At 39.9% G+C, this 20,204-nt stretch overlaps 1 protein-coding gene across 3 annotated transcripts in view; it reads right to left on the bottom strand.

Annotated features, from left to right (window-relative positions):
• Positions 1–20,204, bottom strand: part of LOC122549487 (sorting nexin-31-like) — a 128,110-nt gene that overhangs the window by 55,935 nt on the left and 51,971 nt on the right. For 2 of the 3 annotated variants that reach the window (XM_087986285.1, XM_087986284.1), the window contains exons 6-8: positions 13,939–14,029; positions 7,422–7,509; positions 6,436–6,474 (exon numbers count right to left, since the gene is read on the bottom strand). In XM_087986285.1, coding sequence (XP_087842411.1) covers positions 6,436–6,474; positions 7,422–7,509; positions 13,939–14,029 — 218 coding nt within the window. The remainder of the gene's footprint in view (positions 1–6,435; positions 6,475–7,421; positions 7,510–13,938; positions 14,030–20,204) is intronic. The other variant, XM_087986286.1, reaches the window with a different exon arrangement.

The raw sequence follows: 20,204 nt of genomic DNA, 5'->3' as shown, positions 1-20,204 counted from the left end.
ACAGTCAGAAATGGATATGGAAGTGCCAAAGCTGACCGAGGGAACATAAGGACCTTTAGGTAGGTTCCCTACTGCATGCTACGGTTCACAATTTTGAGGTCCTGTGAACTACAAGTCCTTGAAAAGCTGGCCTGATTCAAACAAACATTTGAGGATAAGGGGATTCTAATCCATGCAATGGAGCTGGCCAGTCAGAAGTGTTGATTTTAAGCAACACCCGAAGCAGCCTGTGCATTTTAAAAACAAACACTCCTGAAAATCTGAAATGCTAGAAATATGGTCAAAATTCCTGGAATAGGATTTGTGTTGGTGCTTGCAAAGGTCTCCCAATCATCTAACCAGATAAATATCCAGACTAATATTTTGGCTAAGGCCTAACCAGTGATTTACAAAGTTTACAATAATTTCTTTGCTTTTGTACTTTATGTCTACCTTATTCCAAGGATCTGTATGTGTTCTTAACTGCTTTATCAACTTGTCCCAGTCTTTAAAGCTTTGCATATGCAAACCCCAGGTCTTTCTATTCCTGCATCCACTTTTAAATGTAATCTTTTCGTTCCCTATGCATGGTCTCATTTTTCCTTCTAAAATGAGTCACTCTGACTCGTATTGCACAAGAAATCCTAACTTTTTTTTAAAAAAAACTGGCACATTTTCTACTTGTTTCTAAATCTTATTAAATTATCATTTGTAAAAACACGAACACCCTTGGAATTCTTTCTTAGAATAAAGACATTTTCTCAAGGCTCTGTTACATTCTCATACACTATGGCCTGCAATTATTTATTTATGTACATACTCTGGATAAAAGGCCATGCTGTTTTTCCTCTGATATTTAAAACAAGTCCCCATCTTGTCTGAATTACAATGAAATGACACAGCCACAACCTTACCTCCGAATCCAGCTCTCCCAACCCAGTCACTGAGTCAGTTTGAAGCTCAAGTTTGTAATCTCAGCAACACCAACTGAGCTTCTCTTCATCACAGATATTACTTACTGCACCGTCTGTAACATTGTTCATATCGAATTTCATCTCAGTTTCTTACTACCAGCCTAAGATTTCAGTACAGGCAGAACTCAGTTGCCTATATCTTAACTGAAACCAAATCCAGAACCCCAGTGCTCACTGACCAGCATTACTTTCCATTCAAAAATTCTTGCATTTTAATATTGAGCTCAAATGTTTTTATAGCCTCATCCTTGTCTATTTCTGTAGTCTCCTTCAACTCTACAACCTCCAAGGGTTAAGCATTCCATCCATTTCAGTTTCTTGCATGAGTCCAATTTCCTTTCCCACCCCACCCCCAAGCAATGACGACTATGCCTTCAGCTCTCAACATTTTAGTCACAGAGTCACTGAGGACTTTATGTGACTAATCACTCTACTGACCCTCTGTTCCTTTTCACAGTCTTTTTTTTGGGAGGAAGTGAGGACTGCAGATGCTAGAGATCAGAGTTGAAAAGTGTGGTGCTGAAAAAGTACAGCTAGTCAGGCAGCATCCAAGAAGGAGAGTCACCGTTTTGAGCATGAGCTCTTCATCAAGAGCTCTTCCGGATGAACAGCTCATGCTCAAAATGTCAACTCTCCTGATCCTCTGATACTGCCTGACCGGCTGCGCTTTTCCAACACCACACTTTGACACCCATTTTTTGACCAATACTGATATTCACTCTTTGGCCTGGCACTCTGTTTATATTTCTGTGAAAGGACTTTGATGCATTCCTGGACATTAAATCATACAGATGTGAGTGTTATTGGCTTCTTTCAAAAAAGATACACTTTTCAGGCAATCTTAACTGAGTCAAGAACTGGCAAAATTCCATCTCTTGTTTTATCAGGTGAAATTTGAATGATTCATTGTTAACTTGTAGCTTTGAACTGAGATGTGTTTTCATTAGATTTACCATACGCTCTTGATATTTGATTGAAACAGAAGAATTCCATTTCAACTTGCAAATGGACAAATATTTTCAAGAGAAATTTGATTTTAAAAAGGTGTCACACGTGAGGAGAGCAGGGTACGCAGCACAGTCAGACAAAATGGATATGTTTCAGAGAGTTAGCACAGGTGCAACACACTGAAAAAGAAACAAGGGACTGTTCAATCATAAACATAACTACTTCAAAGTTTCTGCAGGGGTGAATAGGAAGTTTACTTAGAGTGAAATCTTAAGTATATACTTTCACTATATACAATCAACAACAGGAATCCCCACCCCAAAAAACCTCAATCTGAATTCCAAGGTTTCTCTTACATTACTGTATGTGCATTCACATGTACAGATCTTAAAACAGACAAACGTTTTTATTAACTTGCAGGATTTCGAGAATCTAAAAAAAAAAAGAGATACCACGGTATTAGATGTTAAAAATTGTCTCAAAGCAAGAAGCAAAGATAGAGTACTTTTTTTGTCCTTTGCTTCTTCCAAAAACCATCCCAGTCCTGTCTTTTGTCACTGCCTTACGTAAACCATCTTCTTTTAATACTGATACTTTGAGAATAACAGAACTCTTGTGGATTTAATTAGCATAGCTTTCATTCTATCTCTCGCTGGAAAAACATAAATAACCAGATACCAAGAAAAGGCAGAGTTTAAGATAACAAAGGCTGTAATTTCTGTGCAGAGGTTACTAGGCTATACAGATATTCTTGAACCAATATCCTGAGCAGGGTGAAAGGTGGGGGAGCAGATGAGGGGGAAGGGTGGTAGACGATGAGATGTCCTTAACACTTCAACTAGAGAGCAAAATAATGTTGTCACAGGCTATGGAGATTAGCATACTTCATGTTAAACATGTCTTCACTCTCTAGGATCACTCTGCACAGGTTGTATACTTTTTCATTCTATTTAGTTTACATATGACACATTAGCTACTTTTGAAACTCCACTACCTATTTAGGGTATTCACAGCTCCAAAACCCAAAACCTTACAAGCCTTAGATTGGGCCTGCAACAACCCAGAAGTCACGATGTGAAATTTCAGCCAAGTGATCGAGACTACTTTACAAGACTGAGAACAGGTCATAGAGTCAGTTGTACAGCATGGAAATGTGACTCCTCAGTCCAACTTGTCCATGACTACCAGATATCCTAAATTAATCTAGTACCATTTACCAATATTTGGGTAAAATGTAGGGGAATGGGTCTGGGTGGGTTGCTCTTCAGAGGGTCAGTGTGGACTAGTTGAGCTGAAGGGCCTGTTTCCACACTAAGTAATCTAAACTAAAGTAATCTAATCTATCATGTGGAATCTTGTCCAGTGCCTTACATTCTCTGAACATTGTCCTCTCTGCTCCACGTTCAATGAAGCACATTTATTTTTAAAAAGAACCTACCTTGTTGGTTGTACTTTGCAATTGCCCATTTGGCCACACCTAGACCTGGCTTTCCCGAGGGTAGTAGCTTCTACCTGCTTCATAGAAGGTGACCCAAGCACCCATAACCAGTGCTATTTGCATACGCAAAAAGGCACAAGCATACGTTTTGGAATTTTGATGATTTTGTTTTGCTTGGTCATTTTAATATGGTGGATAGTGCACTTTTGGCTTGTAATAAGCACAAACATAGTGTCCACCATATCATGGAGGCTACTGAATGACCAAAAACCACAATGCAGAGTAATCTAATTTCAAGGACATTTACTGTACTAGTTTTCCATTAGTAGACCTCTTTCCTCACTCTCATCTATTTTAATATACATAATTATTTTATTTTTGCTTTCTTGGGATGTGGGCCTTGCTGAAAAGGCCATCATTTATCCACCTCCCTTTAACTGAGTGGCTTGCTAGACCCACTTCATAGGGCAATTAAGAGTCGACCATCGGTCCTCTTACTTATCAGAAATGTAAATGATTTGGATAAGAATTTAGAAGGCAAAAGTTAGTTAGTGAACAACAAAATTGGTGGCATAGAAAACCTTCGCTGTCTACTAAGATTACAAAGGGATCTTGATTAGTCAGTCAATGGGTTGAAAAATGGCAGATCGAATTTAATTTTGATAAGTGTAAAGTACTGCATTTTGGTACAACAAACAGGGGTAGGACTTATACAATTAATGGTAGGGCCTTGTGTAGTCCTACAGAACAGAGGGACATAGGGGTTCTGATACATAATTCTTTTAAATCTGCATCACAGGTAGATAGGATGGTTAAAAACATGTCTAGCACACTTGTCTTCATTGCTCAGTCCTTTGAGTATAGGAGTTGGGAAGTTATGTTGAAATTGTACAGGACATTGGTGAGCCTTCTTCTGGTGTAGTGTATCCAGTTCTGTCATCCTGTTTTAGGGAGGATATTATTCAGCTCAAGAGGGTTCAGAGGAGGCTTACATGTTGCCTGGTATGAAAGGTTTGAGTTATAAAGAAAGGCTAGAAATGTTTGGACTTTTTTCACTGGACTGTATAAGGTTGAGAGGTGACCTTATAAAGGCTTATGAGGGCTGTTGAAAGGGTTAGTGGTAGATGTCTTTTCTCTAGGATGGGGGAACTTCAAGACTAGGGGACATATTTTTAAGGGGAGAGGAGAGATATTTTTAAAAAAGACATGGGAGCTTTTTTTTTTATAAAACACAAAAGGTGGCTCACATGTGGAATGGACTTCCTGAGGAAGTGATGGATGTGGGCACGGTTACAATGTTTAAAAGACACTTAGATCAGTACATGTATAGGAAAAGTTTGGATGGATATGGGCCAGGAGCAGACAGGTGGAACTAGTTTAGTTTGGGATGATGTTCGGCTAGACCAAAAGGATCTGTTTCCATGCCGTACAACTCTATCACTCAAAATTGCTGAGCCTGGAGTCATATGTAGGCTAAACTGGGCAATGACAGCAGACTTCTTTCCCTAAACCACATTGGACAAAAGGTTTCTGAACTGGTGTACAAGTTGTTTTCGCCACAATACATGCTGTCAATCATATCGATGAATCTGAATTTGTATTAAAGGGGTGCAAACTCAATATATACACATATACTTATATCGTGAATATGTTTCAATCCATTGGTCATAGATGACCCTCTGTCGCTTACTATCAACGTCTGCACCTTCAGACGACAATCTCTCAGTTCCACGCTTGTGCATCCAATCGCAACCACGGCATCTCAAGTAATGGCCACTTTCTCTATCTCGCATCATTCCATTCAAGGTGGAAGCATCTATTCTTGGTCTTCATCGCCTTTGTACAAAATGCACAAGAAAATCTCTGTGTGGAAATGAGAGGTGGAGTGGAAAATAAAATCTCCCTAATTCAAAGGGCTCTCTTGTGAGCCTGAGGGAAAGGCAAGCTTTATTTCCTGTTCCATACCAGTCTGAAAGAATGCAAATCTAAGGCAGCTGTTGTTACGTATTTGTTTCAGAATCAGAAGGTTATGGGATCAAGTCCCATTCCCCAAGCCTAAGCAGAAAAAGACTAAGGGTGATACTCCAGCATGGACAGAGAAAAAATAACGACAAATCTTATCAAATTAAAGATTTGTTTTAAAAATCACATTAAAAATATCTAAGACCTATCCAACCTCTCAGGTGGATGTAAAAGATCCTGGCACTACTTCAAAGCCGATCAGAGGTATTTTCTCAACTTGCCTCACCTCGAATACTAATCCTTCAACAATACCTACATTGGATTGGAGGTGCCTGCATGAATATTTTTGTTATTACAAACCTCTGAAGCAATTGGAACTTGAACCCAGGCCTCCTTGCCCGTATGTAGGGATTTTATCATTGCAACACAAAAGCAACCCCCCCATACCCATATACTATGTTAACATCACATTGTTGTTTGAGATTTTATAGAAGAGTGACTACACATCAAACGCGCTACTCAATTGGTCACAAAATATTTTGTGACATCTCAAATTTGTGAAAAACATGCTCTTCAAATCCAAAACTTTCTTTAATCCTTGAAGTATGTGTGCTTTTAATTTCATTTAATTTATAGTGAACGTTCATGCATAAAGCATGTAGATTAAGGTTTTGTACTTAATCTAAGCAAATCTGTTATAGATTTGTATCAATGTTAGGTAGCTATTCAAAGCTGGTTCCACAAATGACAAACCAATGCCATCTAGAGGTGGCAGAATTAAAGCATCTTTTGTAATAGCAGATTTCACATTCTTTTCTAAAAGATTATTTAAATTAAATACTAAAAGGCATTCAATAAAATATGTATTAGTTACTAAAGTTATTTAATATGATCCTTGTTATGCTCATTTATTATTGGCCTCTTCCCTAACACTGCGGAGTTTAGATATCCTCTAATCCAGTACACCCAAAAAGCACAAGAAAGCAGTTTGAATGGAAAAGTCAAACAAAATCATTTGGTAAAACTGGAGAAATCTTCCACTCTTGATGGAGGTGAGCTTAGAGGTAGGATAGGCATTTACCTAGCTAGCTGGGATTTAGTGGGATGTGGGGAAAGAAATGAGAGAGATCTTACCTGAACCCCACTGCCCTCCTGCCTCCGTCACAGAAACATCTGGAAAAGGAAGCTACTGGTAAAACCACAAGGATTCATCCAGCTGTAGACACGCTTTCACCATGCAGTACTGTTAAAACAGTAAGGTGCAAGCTGCTTGCCTCCCTGGGTTGTTGAGGAAGGGAATTCCTTGGTCAAAGGCAATCCATGCCTCATCAAGGGAGCAATCAAGAAAGGGGGCTATGTCCCATGAGAACCATAGCCTCATGTTTGTTTCCAAACCCCTGCTCCCTTCTCTGTATGAACCCCAAATACACACAAAAATCCCCTCCCCAATTACTTAGATGCATCCTGGATATTCCAAAAATCCCAATTCCAGTAACAGCTACAGCCTCCTCAGATGTGCTGCTGGGCACAAGAGCTGCAGGCCTCTGGTTAGTGAGACTAACAATCCTGCTCTCCCAGGTCTTGATTTATGGCAGTAGGCCTGATGGTGGCTTTGTCACTGCCAGACTGACATGGTAAGTGGGCCTTACTAAAAACAGGCAGAGCAGATCTCTCGCCAGCTCCCCAGAGGGCAAGACTGACCCCGAATGCCTCAATGAGATTTCATTCAAGGTCTTCAGGGAGTTCCAGGTTTGCAATATTGCAAGTCAAATAATGATAACTCCAATGTTTTTCTTTCATAATTTATTAAAAGACACTCACAGGAAGACGACATACAGGAGAAATATTAAGCTGGAAAGAAAAAGATTGGATCCACAAAGACTCAGCAAAGGCTTCACTTATGGAATATTACCCTCAAATTATTACAGCAAAGCTTTTATTAACGTGGTTCTGTTGTGACTGATGAGTGTTGCTCACTTTAATCAACTGCAGAAAAACATGCATCTTCATTACCTTCTCCAAGGATAATGATCAGTACAGCTGGGAAACATAGCAACATAATATCAAAAAGAAACAATCAGTTTTAAAAATTGCTGCTGAGGAAAATATGCTTCACTCACCTTTTCCTGATCATTATTTTGCAGTTCTCATCCTGCAGGCTCCAGAGACTCACATATGGCAGTTCAAACGCATTCAACCTTTTCAGCACTGGCCCAAGACATAGACAACATAAATGTAAATTTTGAGAACACGTACAAGAATTCCTAGAAGCATGGCATTCCAACCAGAACTCTATCAACAAACACATTGACTTGGATCCCATTTACCAACCCCTGAGAAAAAGAGCAGGAAATGACATCACTACAGGAAATGACATCACCAACCCAAGGAAACCTAAACACAAATAGAAAGTGGGCCATACCCTCAGTGCTTTACTGATGTTACCTAGTATGGTGATGAAATGTCTGAAAATGAACCTTCCAGCTTGGTGAGCAGACCTGCATCCATAAACAAATATGCTTAACAATTTCGATTTCATTGAAAAAGTTCAATTCGCTTTAATGGAAGTTTTAACCATGTGGTTATGGGAAAAGAGGTACACTATGGACTAATTCAACAGCTCTTCCAAAGAGCTAGTACAGGCACAAGGCTAAACACCTCCTTTATTGTAAGGTTCTCAGGCTCATCTACACACACACACACATTTTGTAGACCATACCCACAAAATCTCTCAAGCATTTAGAAATTGACCAGGTATACAGTTAAACCGCTCTATTTTATGAAGATGCCATCTTTGTCAGAGATCTATAACTCAACACGGAGTTATTTACAATGTTGGATTACAAACCAACAGCTCAGCTCCAGTTAATTCTATTCTCTAGTTAAAGATGACGACTTAATAAATTGTACCTACTCAGCCAATTCAAGACAATAGAGCACATGCTGCCAATATTCACCCAAAGAATGGGATGGATAGCCATTTCTAATATGAATTAGGCTTATACGCAACCTAGCACTGTGCTACCAGACATTAAAAGCTGGGTATTTCTTCAACATAATAATTATTTTGCCTTCATTATGGAAAACGTGTGTTGTTTATATATATGTGACTATAATACAATCAGATTTCTGTTCCTATCAGAGTATTGAAATAGTACTTTTAAAGTCAACAGTGATGCCCTCTGTGACCATGACAAAGGCACACTATCCATCCTCATCTTTCAATCTGCCTGCAACCTATCATTGTTAACCATGGCATTTTCCTCCAAAGCCTTTCTATTGTCATCTACCTGACCTGACAGACTATTTATTTCATTCTTATCTATTGAATCATAGCCAGAGAATCACCAAACGTCTTTTCTTCCTGCTCCTAAATCATCGACTTTAGTTACCCCCACATTTCTATTCTTAACCACCCCTCCCATTTTTCAGCTGCATGATGCTTCTCAGCAAAATCATCTGAAAGCATAGCAATAACACAGCTCTATTTCAGCCACCTCACTCAATCACTCCAGTGTTGCCAAAATTAAAAGACAGTTTCTGATACATCCAGAACCAGAAAAGCTGAACCTTCGAAAAATTAAATAAAGAAAACTGAAGACATTAGTTTCCATCAGCATCACAAACTCCACTCATGAGCAACTGATACTGTCTATGGCTCAACCAGGCCATTTACAACCTTGGTGTGATATTAGTCCGAGGGGGGAGTTTTTAGACCATACATTGGTTACTAAAACTGCTTTTCCTAACACCCGAGACAAAAAGAAAACCTACAGTTGCTAAAATCCAAAGTAGACAAGCAAGAGGCTGGAAGAACACAGCAAGCCAGGCACCATCAGGAGGTGGGGACGTCAATGTTTCAGGTATCAACCCTTCTTCTGGTGGAATATAACTTTCTGAACATTGGCAACTGTGATGCTGAAGTCTTCGAATGGAGCCTGAGATGGATCATTAGCTTGGCACTTCTGGCTGACAATGATTGCAAATATTTTATCTCTTCCTTTAGCACTGTGTTGAGTATTCCATGATTGTAATGGAGTGTGACTTCAGTTAGTTATGGTAGAACACCAGACATTTCATCCAATCCATTGATTAAGTATCCATTAGCCTTGCCTTTAGCATGCTTACACTCCATTTCTGTTGCTTCGCTTCATTTTTAGGTCTGCTTGATGCTGCTCATGACAAACTGTCTTGCTCTCTTCATTGAGCCAGTGTGGGTTCCTGAGCTAATTTGAAAAGATTACCCAAGGTACATTTCAAGCTTTAAAAGATTACAAATTGTGGTGTATTAGGTTTTGTTGCTCCTGATGACCCCACAGAACCCAGCAGGTACCTAGGTTTCAGCTGCTAGTTCTGTTTTGAATCTCACTCCTTTGGCATGAATAGTACTACCACACAGTATGATTCAAAAACAGGATATTCTATCCACAAGGAGTATGCTGCAGTCACTCCTATCAATACTATCATGAAGAGATGTAACTGTGACAGACAGATTGGTGAGGATGAGGTTCAGTAAGGTTTTCCCCTCAGATTCTCTCACCACTAGAGTTCCATGACTCGAAGACTTGAACAACTCAGCCAGCGATGATGCTACTGAGCCATTCTTGGTGATGGACAATGAAGTTACTCCTCATTCAGAGTACATCCTGTGCCCCTGCACCCTCATTACATCTAGTGGCATTCCGATTCATCCTTCAATGGTAGTTGGCAATTAATAGGAGGTGACCTCACGCATCTTTGACCTGATGCAATGAAACTTTGTGGATCTGGAATCAATATTGAAGACCCCCATGGCTATGCCCTACTGACTGTATACCACTGGTGTGTTCAGCCTGCTGTTGGGACAGGATATTTCCAGGTGATGGAGAAGTCCAAGATGTCTGATTGTTTAGATTCTGATGCTCGACTAGTCTTTGGGACAGATCTCCAAATTTTGGCAAAGGCCACATGTGTTAGTAAATTGACCTTTTCAAATCCTACAGGTCTGGGGATGTGTGTAGTGGTATGATTAAAAATTATATCCTCTGAAGATATAATTTCATCTTCATTTAAGCACATGACAATGAGCATTTAGAAACAAGTGTAAGATTAATGGTCTAGTGCAAAAACAACTTATTTTGGCTTTTGGTAATCACATCATCTTGTCTACGGGAACCACTCTTATCTCGCTGACATAGGGTCACTTCGATGATGTTTTCAACTTATTGTCTGCACGATGGAATATCTGGAAATGTACGAACGTACTATGAAATAGCATGAAACCAGAACATTAACAACTCCAGGGACCCTGTCACACTTGTCAGACTTCACCTCGGACTGGGATTTGCGACTTGAAGACAACAGTGAGACTTGTTGCTAACTCAATTAACTTACCACTCAATATATTCAATCACTGCTTAAATATTCATTATATAAATAAAACTGCCAATAAACATGTTGATATGAATCACTTAACCCATAGAGTTTTTGTTATAACTCCCCAAATCCCCTATCAAACAATAACAATGTGCGTTATCATAGTGTCCAGTGCTATGGATTTGAACTCATGCCTTCAAAACAACTGTGCAGACCTAGAGATAATCACTATGTTGCTGTTCTCTTTTGCTTTCATTAGTTCCACTTCAAGAGTATAATACAATTATAAAGTCAGATTATACAGGAGAGATTTAGAGAAGCTGAAGTAGACGGAATATACAATTTGTTTAGGTTTTAGTAAAAACAGATCTTTAAATAATGGGGTATTTTTATGACACAGGATAAACCCCTCTGCTAATCTAAACCAGCACCACAGATTAAATTCACCCCTTGCTGTAATCTGTTAAAATTCGAGAGGCAAAGGACAATCCAAAAAGTCACTATTTAAAGTAAAAATTTAAGAACTTTATTCTTGAAGTCTAACAGAGAATATTAACTAAAAATGTTTGGAATATTGCTTGCTATTCTTGTCTCCTTATTGGAAGGATGTTGTGAAACTTGAAAAGGGCTAGAAAAAATTTACAAGGATGTTGCTAGGGTTAGAGGATTTGAACTATAGGGAGACGTTGAATAGGCTGGGACTGTTTTCCTTTGAGCATCGAAGGCTGACGGGTGACCTTATAGAGGTTTATAAAATCATGAGGGGCATGGATAGGGTAAATAGACAAGGTATTTTCCCTAGGGTGGGGGAGTCCAGAATTAGAGGGCATAGGTGAGAGGGGAAAGATATAAAAATAGACCTGAGCGGCAACTTTTCCATGCAGAGGGTGGTGAGTGTATGGAATGAGCTGCCAGAGGAAGTGGTGGAAACTGGTACAATTGCAACACTTAAAAAACATCTGGATGGGTATATGAACAGGGAGGATTTGGAGGGATATGGGCCGGGTGCTGGAAAGTGGGACTTAATTAGGTTGGGATATCTGGTCGGCATGGAGGGGTGGACCGAAGGGTCTGTTTCCGTGCTGCACATCTGTGACTCTATAACTATTTACAACTCCTTTCTCTTAAACCTATCTTCTACCTCCTCCTCTACAATACTGGTCCGATAAAAATCCTGATTATGATTTCCAATAAATCATAATTACATTTCAAAACCAGTCAACTTTAGAACATAGAACATAGACCAATACAGCGCAGAACAGACCCTTCGGCCCTTGATGTTGCGCCGACCTGTGAACTATTCTCAGCTTGTCCCCCTAAACTATCCCAAAATCATCTATGTGATTACCTAAGGATTATTTAAAATCTCCCTAACATGGGCTGAATTGACTACATTAGCAGGTAGGGCATTCCACGCCCTTACCACTCTCTGCGTAAAGAACCTGCCTCTGAACCTGCCTCTGCGTAAAGAACCTGCCTCTGTCTTAAATCTACCATCCCTCAATTTGTAGTTATGCGCTCTCGTACAAGCTAATGTCATCATCCTAGGAAAAAACGTATTTCACTGTCTACCCTATCTAATCCTCTGATCATCTTGTATGTCTTTATCAAATTCCCCCTTAGCCTTCTTCTTCGAATGAGAACAGACCCAAGTCTCTCAACCTTTCCTCGTAAGACCTTCCCTCCAGACCAGGCAACATCCTAGTAAATCTCCTCTGCACCTTTTTCAATGTTTCCACATCCTTCCTGTAATGTGGTGACCAGAACTGTACACAATATTCCAAGTGAGGCCGCGCTAGCGTTTTTTTATAGTTGCAGCATGGTATTGCGGTTCTGGAACTCAATCCCTCTACCAATAAAACCTAACACACCATATGCCTTCTTAACAGTACTATCCACCTGGGTGGCAACTTTCAGGGATCTATGCACATGGACTCCAAGATCCCTCTGCACATCCACACTACCAAGAATCTTTCCATTGACCCAGTACTCTGCCTTCCTGTTATTATTCCCAAAGGGCATCACCTCACATTTAGTTGCATTGAATTCCATTTGCCACATCTCAGCCCAATTCTGCAGTTTATCCAAGTCCCCCTGCAACTTGTAACATTCTTCCACACTGTCACTAGTCCACCGACTTTAGTGTCGTCTGCAAATTTACTAATCCATCCACCTATGCCTGTGTCTAAGTCATTTATAAAAATGACAAACAGCAGTGGCCCCAAAACAGACCCTTGTGGCACACCACTAGTAACTGGACTCCAGATTGAATATTTTCCATCAACCACCACTCGCTGCCTTCTTTCAGAAAGCCAGTTTCTAATCCAAAGTGTCCTATGTAGATTTTCTTCTGTCTTCTTTTCTTCTTAGGGATTCTGTTTCAGAGGACTTTGATAGATAAAGGTACCTTTAAGAGAGCAGATCTTCCTGCAAGCAATCTTTCTAGTTGTTGGTACTAGCTGCTCTTTGCCGCTCTGGGTAACTGTTCAAAATGTTTGATTTTAATACCCCAAAACATTGGATCATTTCATTGGTTTAGTGTTGTCAAAACATTATTTTTTCAATAATGTTTGGATTTTGGTAACTTGGGACATAATTTAGAGTGACTGGCCAAACTCGAATTTGTTTTTGTATCCTGGCAGCCCAGGTCTTAGCTAGTTGTTTCAATCCACTGTTAAATTTTAAATTTTCCAGTACACTCGGAGCTTGTTTAAGTCCTTGCTAGCTTTTCAACTCTTAAAAAAGGTATAGTACACCCACATCTTCATAACAGTATTAAATATATTATTGCTGCATTGCAAAAGATCAAATAATTTCAAAGTTGTCATCTCACTTTTTGTCTCTGAAAATGCAGATTAATAGAAAAGAAGAAAAACTAGGATTGGCTTTGGTATTTGCTGGGAAATTTGTTGAGAAACTATATACATTCATTTCACTTGAAGAGTCTATTATAATTATAATCTAGATAAGAACATGGTGTAGGGAGACAGGACCCCTTTCACATAATTGTACTAGAAAGTGCAGTGATTTTGTAGTTATCGAAGTTTATAGATATCAGTTCTACAATGAGCATTTTTTAAAAGTAATTCAGTGAATAAACGGCAGCCTCACAGTAAATCAAGGATCAGCTGTGAAAATGTAATATGTGCATTTATATAGGACTTTACCAACTCAGACATCTGAGGACTACTCGAGATAAAATGTACTCATGAAGATAATGTCTCTCCCACAAGACTGCATTGAATGCCCTTAAGATTTAAGCTAAACTAGTTTGGACCTTACCAGAATATCCTTGATTAGGAAGTTCACGGACGAGGTAGAGGGCAAAGTGTTCCAAAAACTGCCGTGACAATTCAACCTTCTGGGCAACAATCTTGTAAAAATAAAAATTAATTAGCAATTAGTGGGGACATCTGGTTTGGAAATAAAAGGCACTGGATTATCAGGAATTTACAAATGTGAGACTATTAACAAATGGCACATGACCGAAAGCCCCTGTTTATGAACAATCCTTTCAGGCGAGCAGTGGTGACAGCCGGATCTATTTTTCTCTATTAAACACAGTTTTCTCATATTTCTCCTCTTGGTGGACCACCACCTCTATTCTGAAGATGTAATTCTTCATTGTTTCTAACTGTCAAGAACCTACTGCCAACTCACTAAAAGGGCCATTCTCCCACATGAATGTGAACAAGGAGTGTCATTGAACTATCCAAACTTGGGAGAACATTTAAAAAGGTGCAACTACCCAAAAAGAAAGGATGTTTTGGCCACGAGGCAGGTTGTGTGGCATTACACACACAGCATTTAACTACTTTGTTTTATGAAAGTTAAATTATTATGCTTTGCTTGTTGGCACTAATATCACAGCAACAGGAGAGTAGTGTTGAAAGCTAAGCTTGCCACCTCCTATCCTCAGAAATTTTCTGTTCTTTTAAGTTAAGGAAATTATTTTGCTATCTGAAAAGCAGAGAATGATTGTTTGGTACCTCACATTAACGGAGGCCAGGCTGCAAAAGCTGAACTTACCATTAGCAAAAAAGAATATTGTTTAGTGACATTACTCACTCCTTTCAAGTGGCATACAGCATCACGAGCAGCAAAGTAGGTTACCTTAGCTAATCTACGATTACAAGACTGCAGCATGGGGTAAAAACACTGACCTCAAAAGATTACAGTTAAGGAAAATCTGCTTCCTGCCTTACAAAGCAAAGGGAGGCAACAGACATCAAAAGTTGTTAAAACTAGATCATTTAAACGCACACAGAAGTAACTTGACAAAACTTTAGTTAAGAACAGAATTGATGGACTTGTACGGTTCTGAGAGGCTATGCAGAAGTTGGACCTTTTATGTTACTGTGCGCAAAAACATTTAAAAGGATCCACATGCTTAGACAAATTTCCTCCACACTCCAAAAAGAATGAGAGAGATTGTTATTAACTGAGAACTTCCAGTCCAGACAGTCATCTGATGACCCCTGTTGGAAGTGTATGCATAGACATTAGTTAAGTTTAGGATTGCGTTCCTCTGTATTGCTTTTCATGATACCTAGTCAACAATCAGCAAGGATCACGTATGAATAATGGACACTTGCAAGCAGAGTGAAAGGGTATCAAGTTAGAAATTAGAACCCAGCCAAAACTTCACAGCCCCCCAACACAACAGACATTGTTTTAGAGACAGTACTATGTACTCATCTTTATTAATCAACTGGCCATTTCCTTTGGTCTCTATCACGTTTACACTATTCATCCATTTGAGTCTATCCACTAAGGTCATGACTGATATCAATCTAATTCAACCTTGAATAAATTCAATAGTCTGTACTACTTTCTGCGGATGAGAATCTGCAGTGTCACAAACTTCAGAGGAAAAAAAAAATCCTCATCTCAGTCTTGAAAAGACATCCTATTTTTCAGTTGACTCAGCTAGCTTTACTCACATCCACACGAAGGTACAACTTCATGGTGTCCACCCAATTAGCCCCTTCAGGATCTGACATATTTCAGTAAGACCACCCTCTCATTCTTCTGAAATTCAACAGACATACACACAACATATTCAACTTTGCATCATAGGACAAGCCCTCCATCCCAGGAGGGAGTTGAGTAAACCTTGTCTGAACAACTTAAAAATGTACAAATTAGGAACAGGATTCAGCCCCTTGAATTGTTTAATTAAGTTGTGGACGATACGATTGTGGTAACAACTCTATTTTCCTGCACTCCCCAATACCATTCGAGTCCCTTGTTAGCCAAGAATCAATTAAAATCAGTCCATCTGTCTACCTACCACTGTGTTAAGCATATTCAATTACCTTACCTCGGCCACATTCTGAGAACAGTGTTTCACTGACTCTCAATCCTGTAGAGAAAAAAAATTCATCTCCATCTTAAATGGAGATCTTAAATGGAGATCCATTATCTTTAAAATTCTGTAGAAATTTTCTATTTTTAGACCAAATGTTATTTTCAGGGAGTTTCATAGCATATGTCCCATCATGGTTCAGTGACATTTCTTGGTACCTTCAGTTACTCACCTCGTTAATGTGCACCCAGCCTCTTGCCAACATTCTCTAGTAGACCACCAAAGGAGACCAAGGTACCAAACACAAAACGATCTGGGTCAATGCTGTCTCCACATCTTCTATGTTCCATACAGATAAGTGTCACCATCTTCTCTCTTATCTCTCACTCACCTGAACTGTTTATAAACCTCACCAATGCTCACTTGCTACCAATCTGACTAATGTATGCAGGATCTCCACTCAGCTGCTCTCATTCGCCTCATCCTCCACAATTATTAATCCCTCCTGCCCTCTGGCTAAGAAACACTATACAATTCACAGGAGCTGGTAGCCTCTAAGTAAGCGTAAAGTGACTGAATACTAAGAAATGAAGCTAAAAGCTACAAGATGCATCCCGAGTAGATGCATGAGATAGCTATTTATTCCTGTGTGCAAAGTGACTTGGCTGGAGCATGCAGATTAAAAGGTGTCCCAGAATTCTAAAGTGAACTCCTCATGGACTGAAGAAGTGAATTGAGTTGGTCCTAGATTACATAGCAAAATGAGAGAGGCGCTGGTGGTTTGCCAATAATAACTTTAGTGGATGAAGGGTGGAGGAGGTTGTCGTCACAGGGGCAGATGTTGGTGAAGAGACATTAAAATAGAGGGCTAGAGAAGCAAGTAACCATGCTGATTTTCAAGTCAAGAATCATCACAGCGTAGGTCCTCAAGAGAGAAGGGGAGAATCAAGAGCTGCTCGTAAATTAGGAGAATTTAGCTAATAATGCAGAGCAATGCATGGAATTAAGGAAGTCGTCACTTGTTAAACAAGATTCCCAGTTTAAACCTTCAGGAGAAAATTGTAACTTTTTTCTTGAGAATCAAATTTTTCCCCTAATTCCACCATATTTTTCTAAGTTTATCACCACTGTTTACATTGTAGTAGGGTTGAGAAAATTCCACCTTGAGGGCTAGTCTCTCCCAGAGGGGAGACATTGTTTCATGATCCAACCTCTCAAGACCTATCAGAATCTTGTGGTTCAATCCAAATTTTTCTTAAAGAATAGCTGTCATGTCAGGAACCTGCCTACTGAATCTCCTCTTAACTGCTTTAAATGCAATTATTTCCTTTGTAAAATAAAAGGAGACTGAACCCTATTTTAGCAGTCCAGTTGTGGTCCGGTGCAACTGTGGCAAAATATACTACATTTTATATACTTTTCCTTTTGTAATAAACAAACAAACCATTTGCTTTTCTAACCACTTACTATATCTGCATACGAACATCTGTTAATCAATTACCAGAACATCCATATCCCTACAAAACTGCAGAGTTCCATAATACAACAAATAATATATTGCACTTTTATTCTACTTTCCACAATATACTTGATCAGGCAATTTTTTGTCCATTCATTGAAATCAAAATCCAATTCCAGATTCCAAGGCCCTCTTACTAAATTAGGTTCCTTCCTACATTGTGTCATCAGCAGATTTAGCAGACATAGCTCAGCCCCACTATTTGAGTCACTAATATTGTGTCTAACTCCTGCTAAGATTTGCTTTCCCAAAATGCAGCACCTTGTATTTATCGGAATTAAACTTCACCTGCCACTTCTCAGCTTATTGGCCCATTTGGTCCAGATCCTGTTGGAATCCGAGGTAACCCTCTTCACTGTCCACTACATCTCCAATTTTGGGGTCATCTGCAAATTTACTAACTGTACCGCTTATGCTCGCATCCAAATCATTTATGTAAATGACAAAAAGTAGAGGGCCTAGCACTGATCCTTGTGGCACTCCACTGGTCACAGGCCTCCAGTCTGAAAAACAACCCTCCACCGCCCCCCTGTCTTCTACCTTTGAGCCAGTTCTGTATCCAAATGGCTAGTTCTCCCTGTATTCCATGAGCTCTAACTTTGCTAATCAGTCTCCCATGGGGAACCTTGTCGAATGCCTTACTGAAGTCTTTATAGATCACATCTACTGCTCTGCCCTCAATCTTCTTTGTTACTCAATCAAGTTTGTGAGACATGATTTCCCATGCACAAAGCCATGTTGACTATCCCGAATCAGTCCTTGCCTTTCCAAATACATGTACATCCTGTCCCTCAGGATTCCCTCCCAACAACTTGCCCACACTTAATGGTAAGGTCCGAGGGAGTGTTGCTGAACAAAGACCTAGGAGTGCAGGTTCATAGCTCCTTGAAAGTGGAGTCACAGGTAGATAGGATAGTGAAGGCGGCCTTTATTGGTCAGAGTATTGAGTACAGGAGTTGGGAGGTCATGTTGCAGCTGTACAGGACATTGGTTAGGCCACTGTTGGAATATTGCATGCAATTCTGGTCTCCTTCCTATCGGAAAGATGTTGTGAAACTTGAAAAGGTTCAGAAAAGATTTCCAAGGATGTTGCCAGGGTTAGAGGATTTGAGCTACAGGGAGAGGCTGAACAGGCTGGGGCTGTTTTCCCTAGAGCGGAGGCTGAGGGGAGCCCTTATAGTGATTTACAAAATTATGAGGGGCATGGATAGGGTAAATAGACAAAAGTCTTTTCCCTGGGGTCAGGGAGTCCAGAATTAGAGGGCATTGGTTTAGGGTGAGAGGGGAAAGATATAAAAGAGACCCAAGGGGCAACTTTTTCACACAGAGGGTGGTACGTGTATGGAGTGAGCTGCCAGAGGATGTGGTGGAGGCTGGTACAATTGCAACATTTAAGAGGCATTTGGATGGGTATATGAATAGGAAGGGTTTGGAGGGATATGGGCTGGGTGCTGGCAGGTGGGACTAGATTGGGTTGGGATATCTGGTCGGCATGGACGGGTTGGACCGAAGGGTCTATTTCCATGTTGTACATCTCTATGACTCTAATATTGGTTGTAAATAAGTAAAGCCCAGCCCTGATCCCAGAGACTCACCACATCTTGCCAACCTGAAAATGAGTCAAACGTGTGGCTGGAAACGCACAGGTCAGGCAGCATCCAAGAAGCAGGATGTTGCCTGACATGCTGTACTGTTCCAGCACCACACCTTTGACACTAACTCACCAGCATCTGCAGTCCTCACTTTCTCCAACTTGAAAATGACTGACTTAAGCTTATTAAATAATAGATGACAATCCCTTATTGATTCCAATACGTTAACCAATACACCACAAGCTCTTATTTTGTATCGTAACCTTTGATGTGATGTATTCTTTTTCATAGGACGTAGGCATTGCTGGCTAGTCCGGTATTTGATGTCCATCCTTAAGTGTCTGTGAACTATGCAGCTTTTTAGGCCTTTACAGAGGGCAGCTATTGGGCAACTGCATTACTGTGAACCTAGACAGGGTTTAGCAAACTTCCTTCCCTAAAAAGGACATTAGTGAACCTGATGGGTTTTAAACTTCAATTGATAGTATTTTCATGGTCGACTAATTTTCAGTGAGTCACATGGTCGTTCAGTGGTTAGCAATAAAAGGTGACAATAAGGGATATTCTACTCAAACAGTGCTAGGGACCTGGGTTCGATTGGCTGGAGTTTGCATGTTCTCCCCATGTCTGAATGGGTTTCTTTGTGTCTTGTTTCCTCCCACAGTCCAATGATGCACAGGTTAAGTGGATCAGCCATGGAAATGCAGGGTTACAGAGATAAGGTAGGAGGGTGGAATGCTCTTCAGAGGGTTGGTGTTGACTCAATGGACCAAATGACCTGCTTCCACACACTAGAGATTCTAGGATTCAAATTCTGGTTACAATATATTGATTTAATTCAATTCTATCAGCTACCATTATAGGATTTGAACCCATGTCCCCAGAGCATTATCAGAGCCTTTGGATTATGCCATTATCATACCGCTGAAATCTCACTCCCTATCCCAAAAGGTACTTTGCTACCTCAAAGATCAGAATTGGAATTTGCCAGAGCAATAAGACAAGAGCTTGACAGACAGAAATTATCTAATGCATAGGACACCTGTCCACCCACAGCTCCGAAATAAAACAATCATTTTGTTTCTTCACATTACATTAAATCCCACTGGGGCAGCCTGACTAGAAAAGT

This window comes from Chiloscyllium plagiosum, unplaced genomic scaffold (genome assembly GCF_037043375.1).
Source record: "Chiloscyllium plagiosum isolate Xiang-an unplaced genomic scaffold, Cpla_swu_hap1 HiC_scaffold_4, whole genome shotgun sequence".
NCBI classification, from domain to species: Eukaryota; Metazoa; Chordata; class Chondrichthyes; order Orectolobiformes; family Hemiscylliidae; genus Chiloscyllium; species Chiloscyllium plagiosum.
Note: the sequence above shows the minus strand (reverse complement) of the source record. Positions and strands in the feature narration are given on the sequence as shown.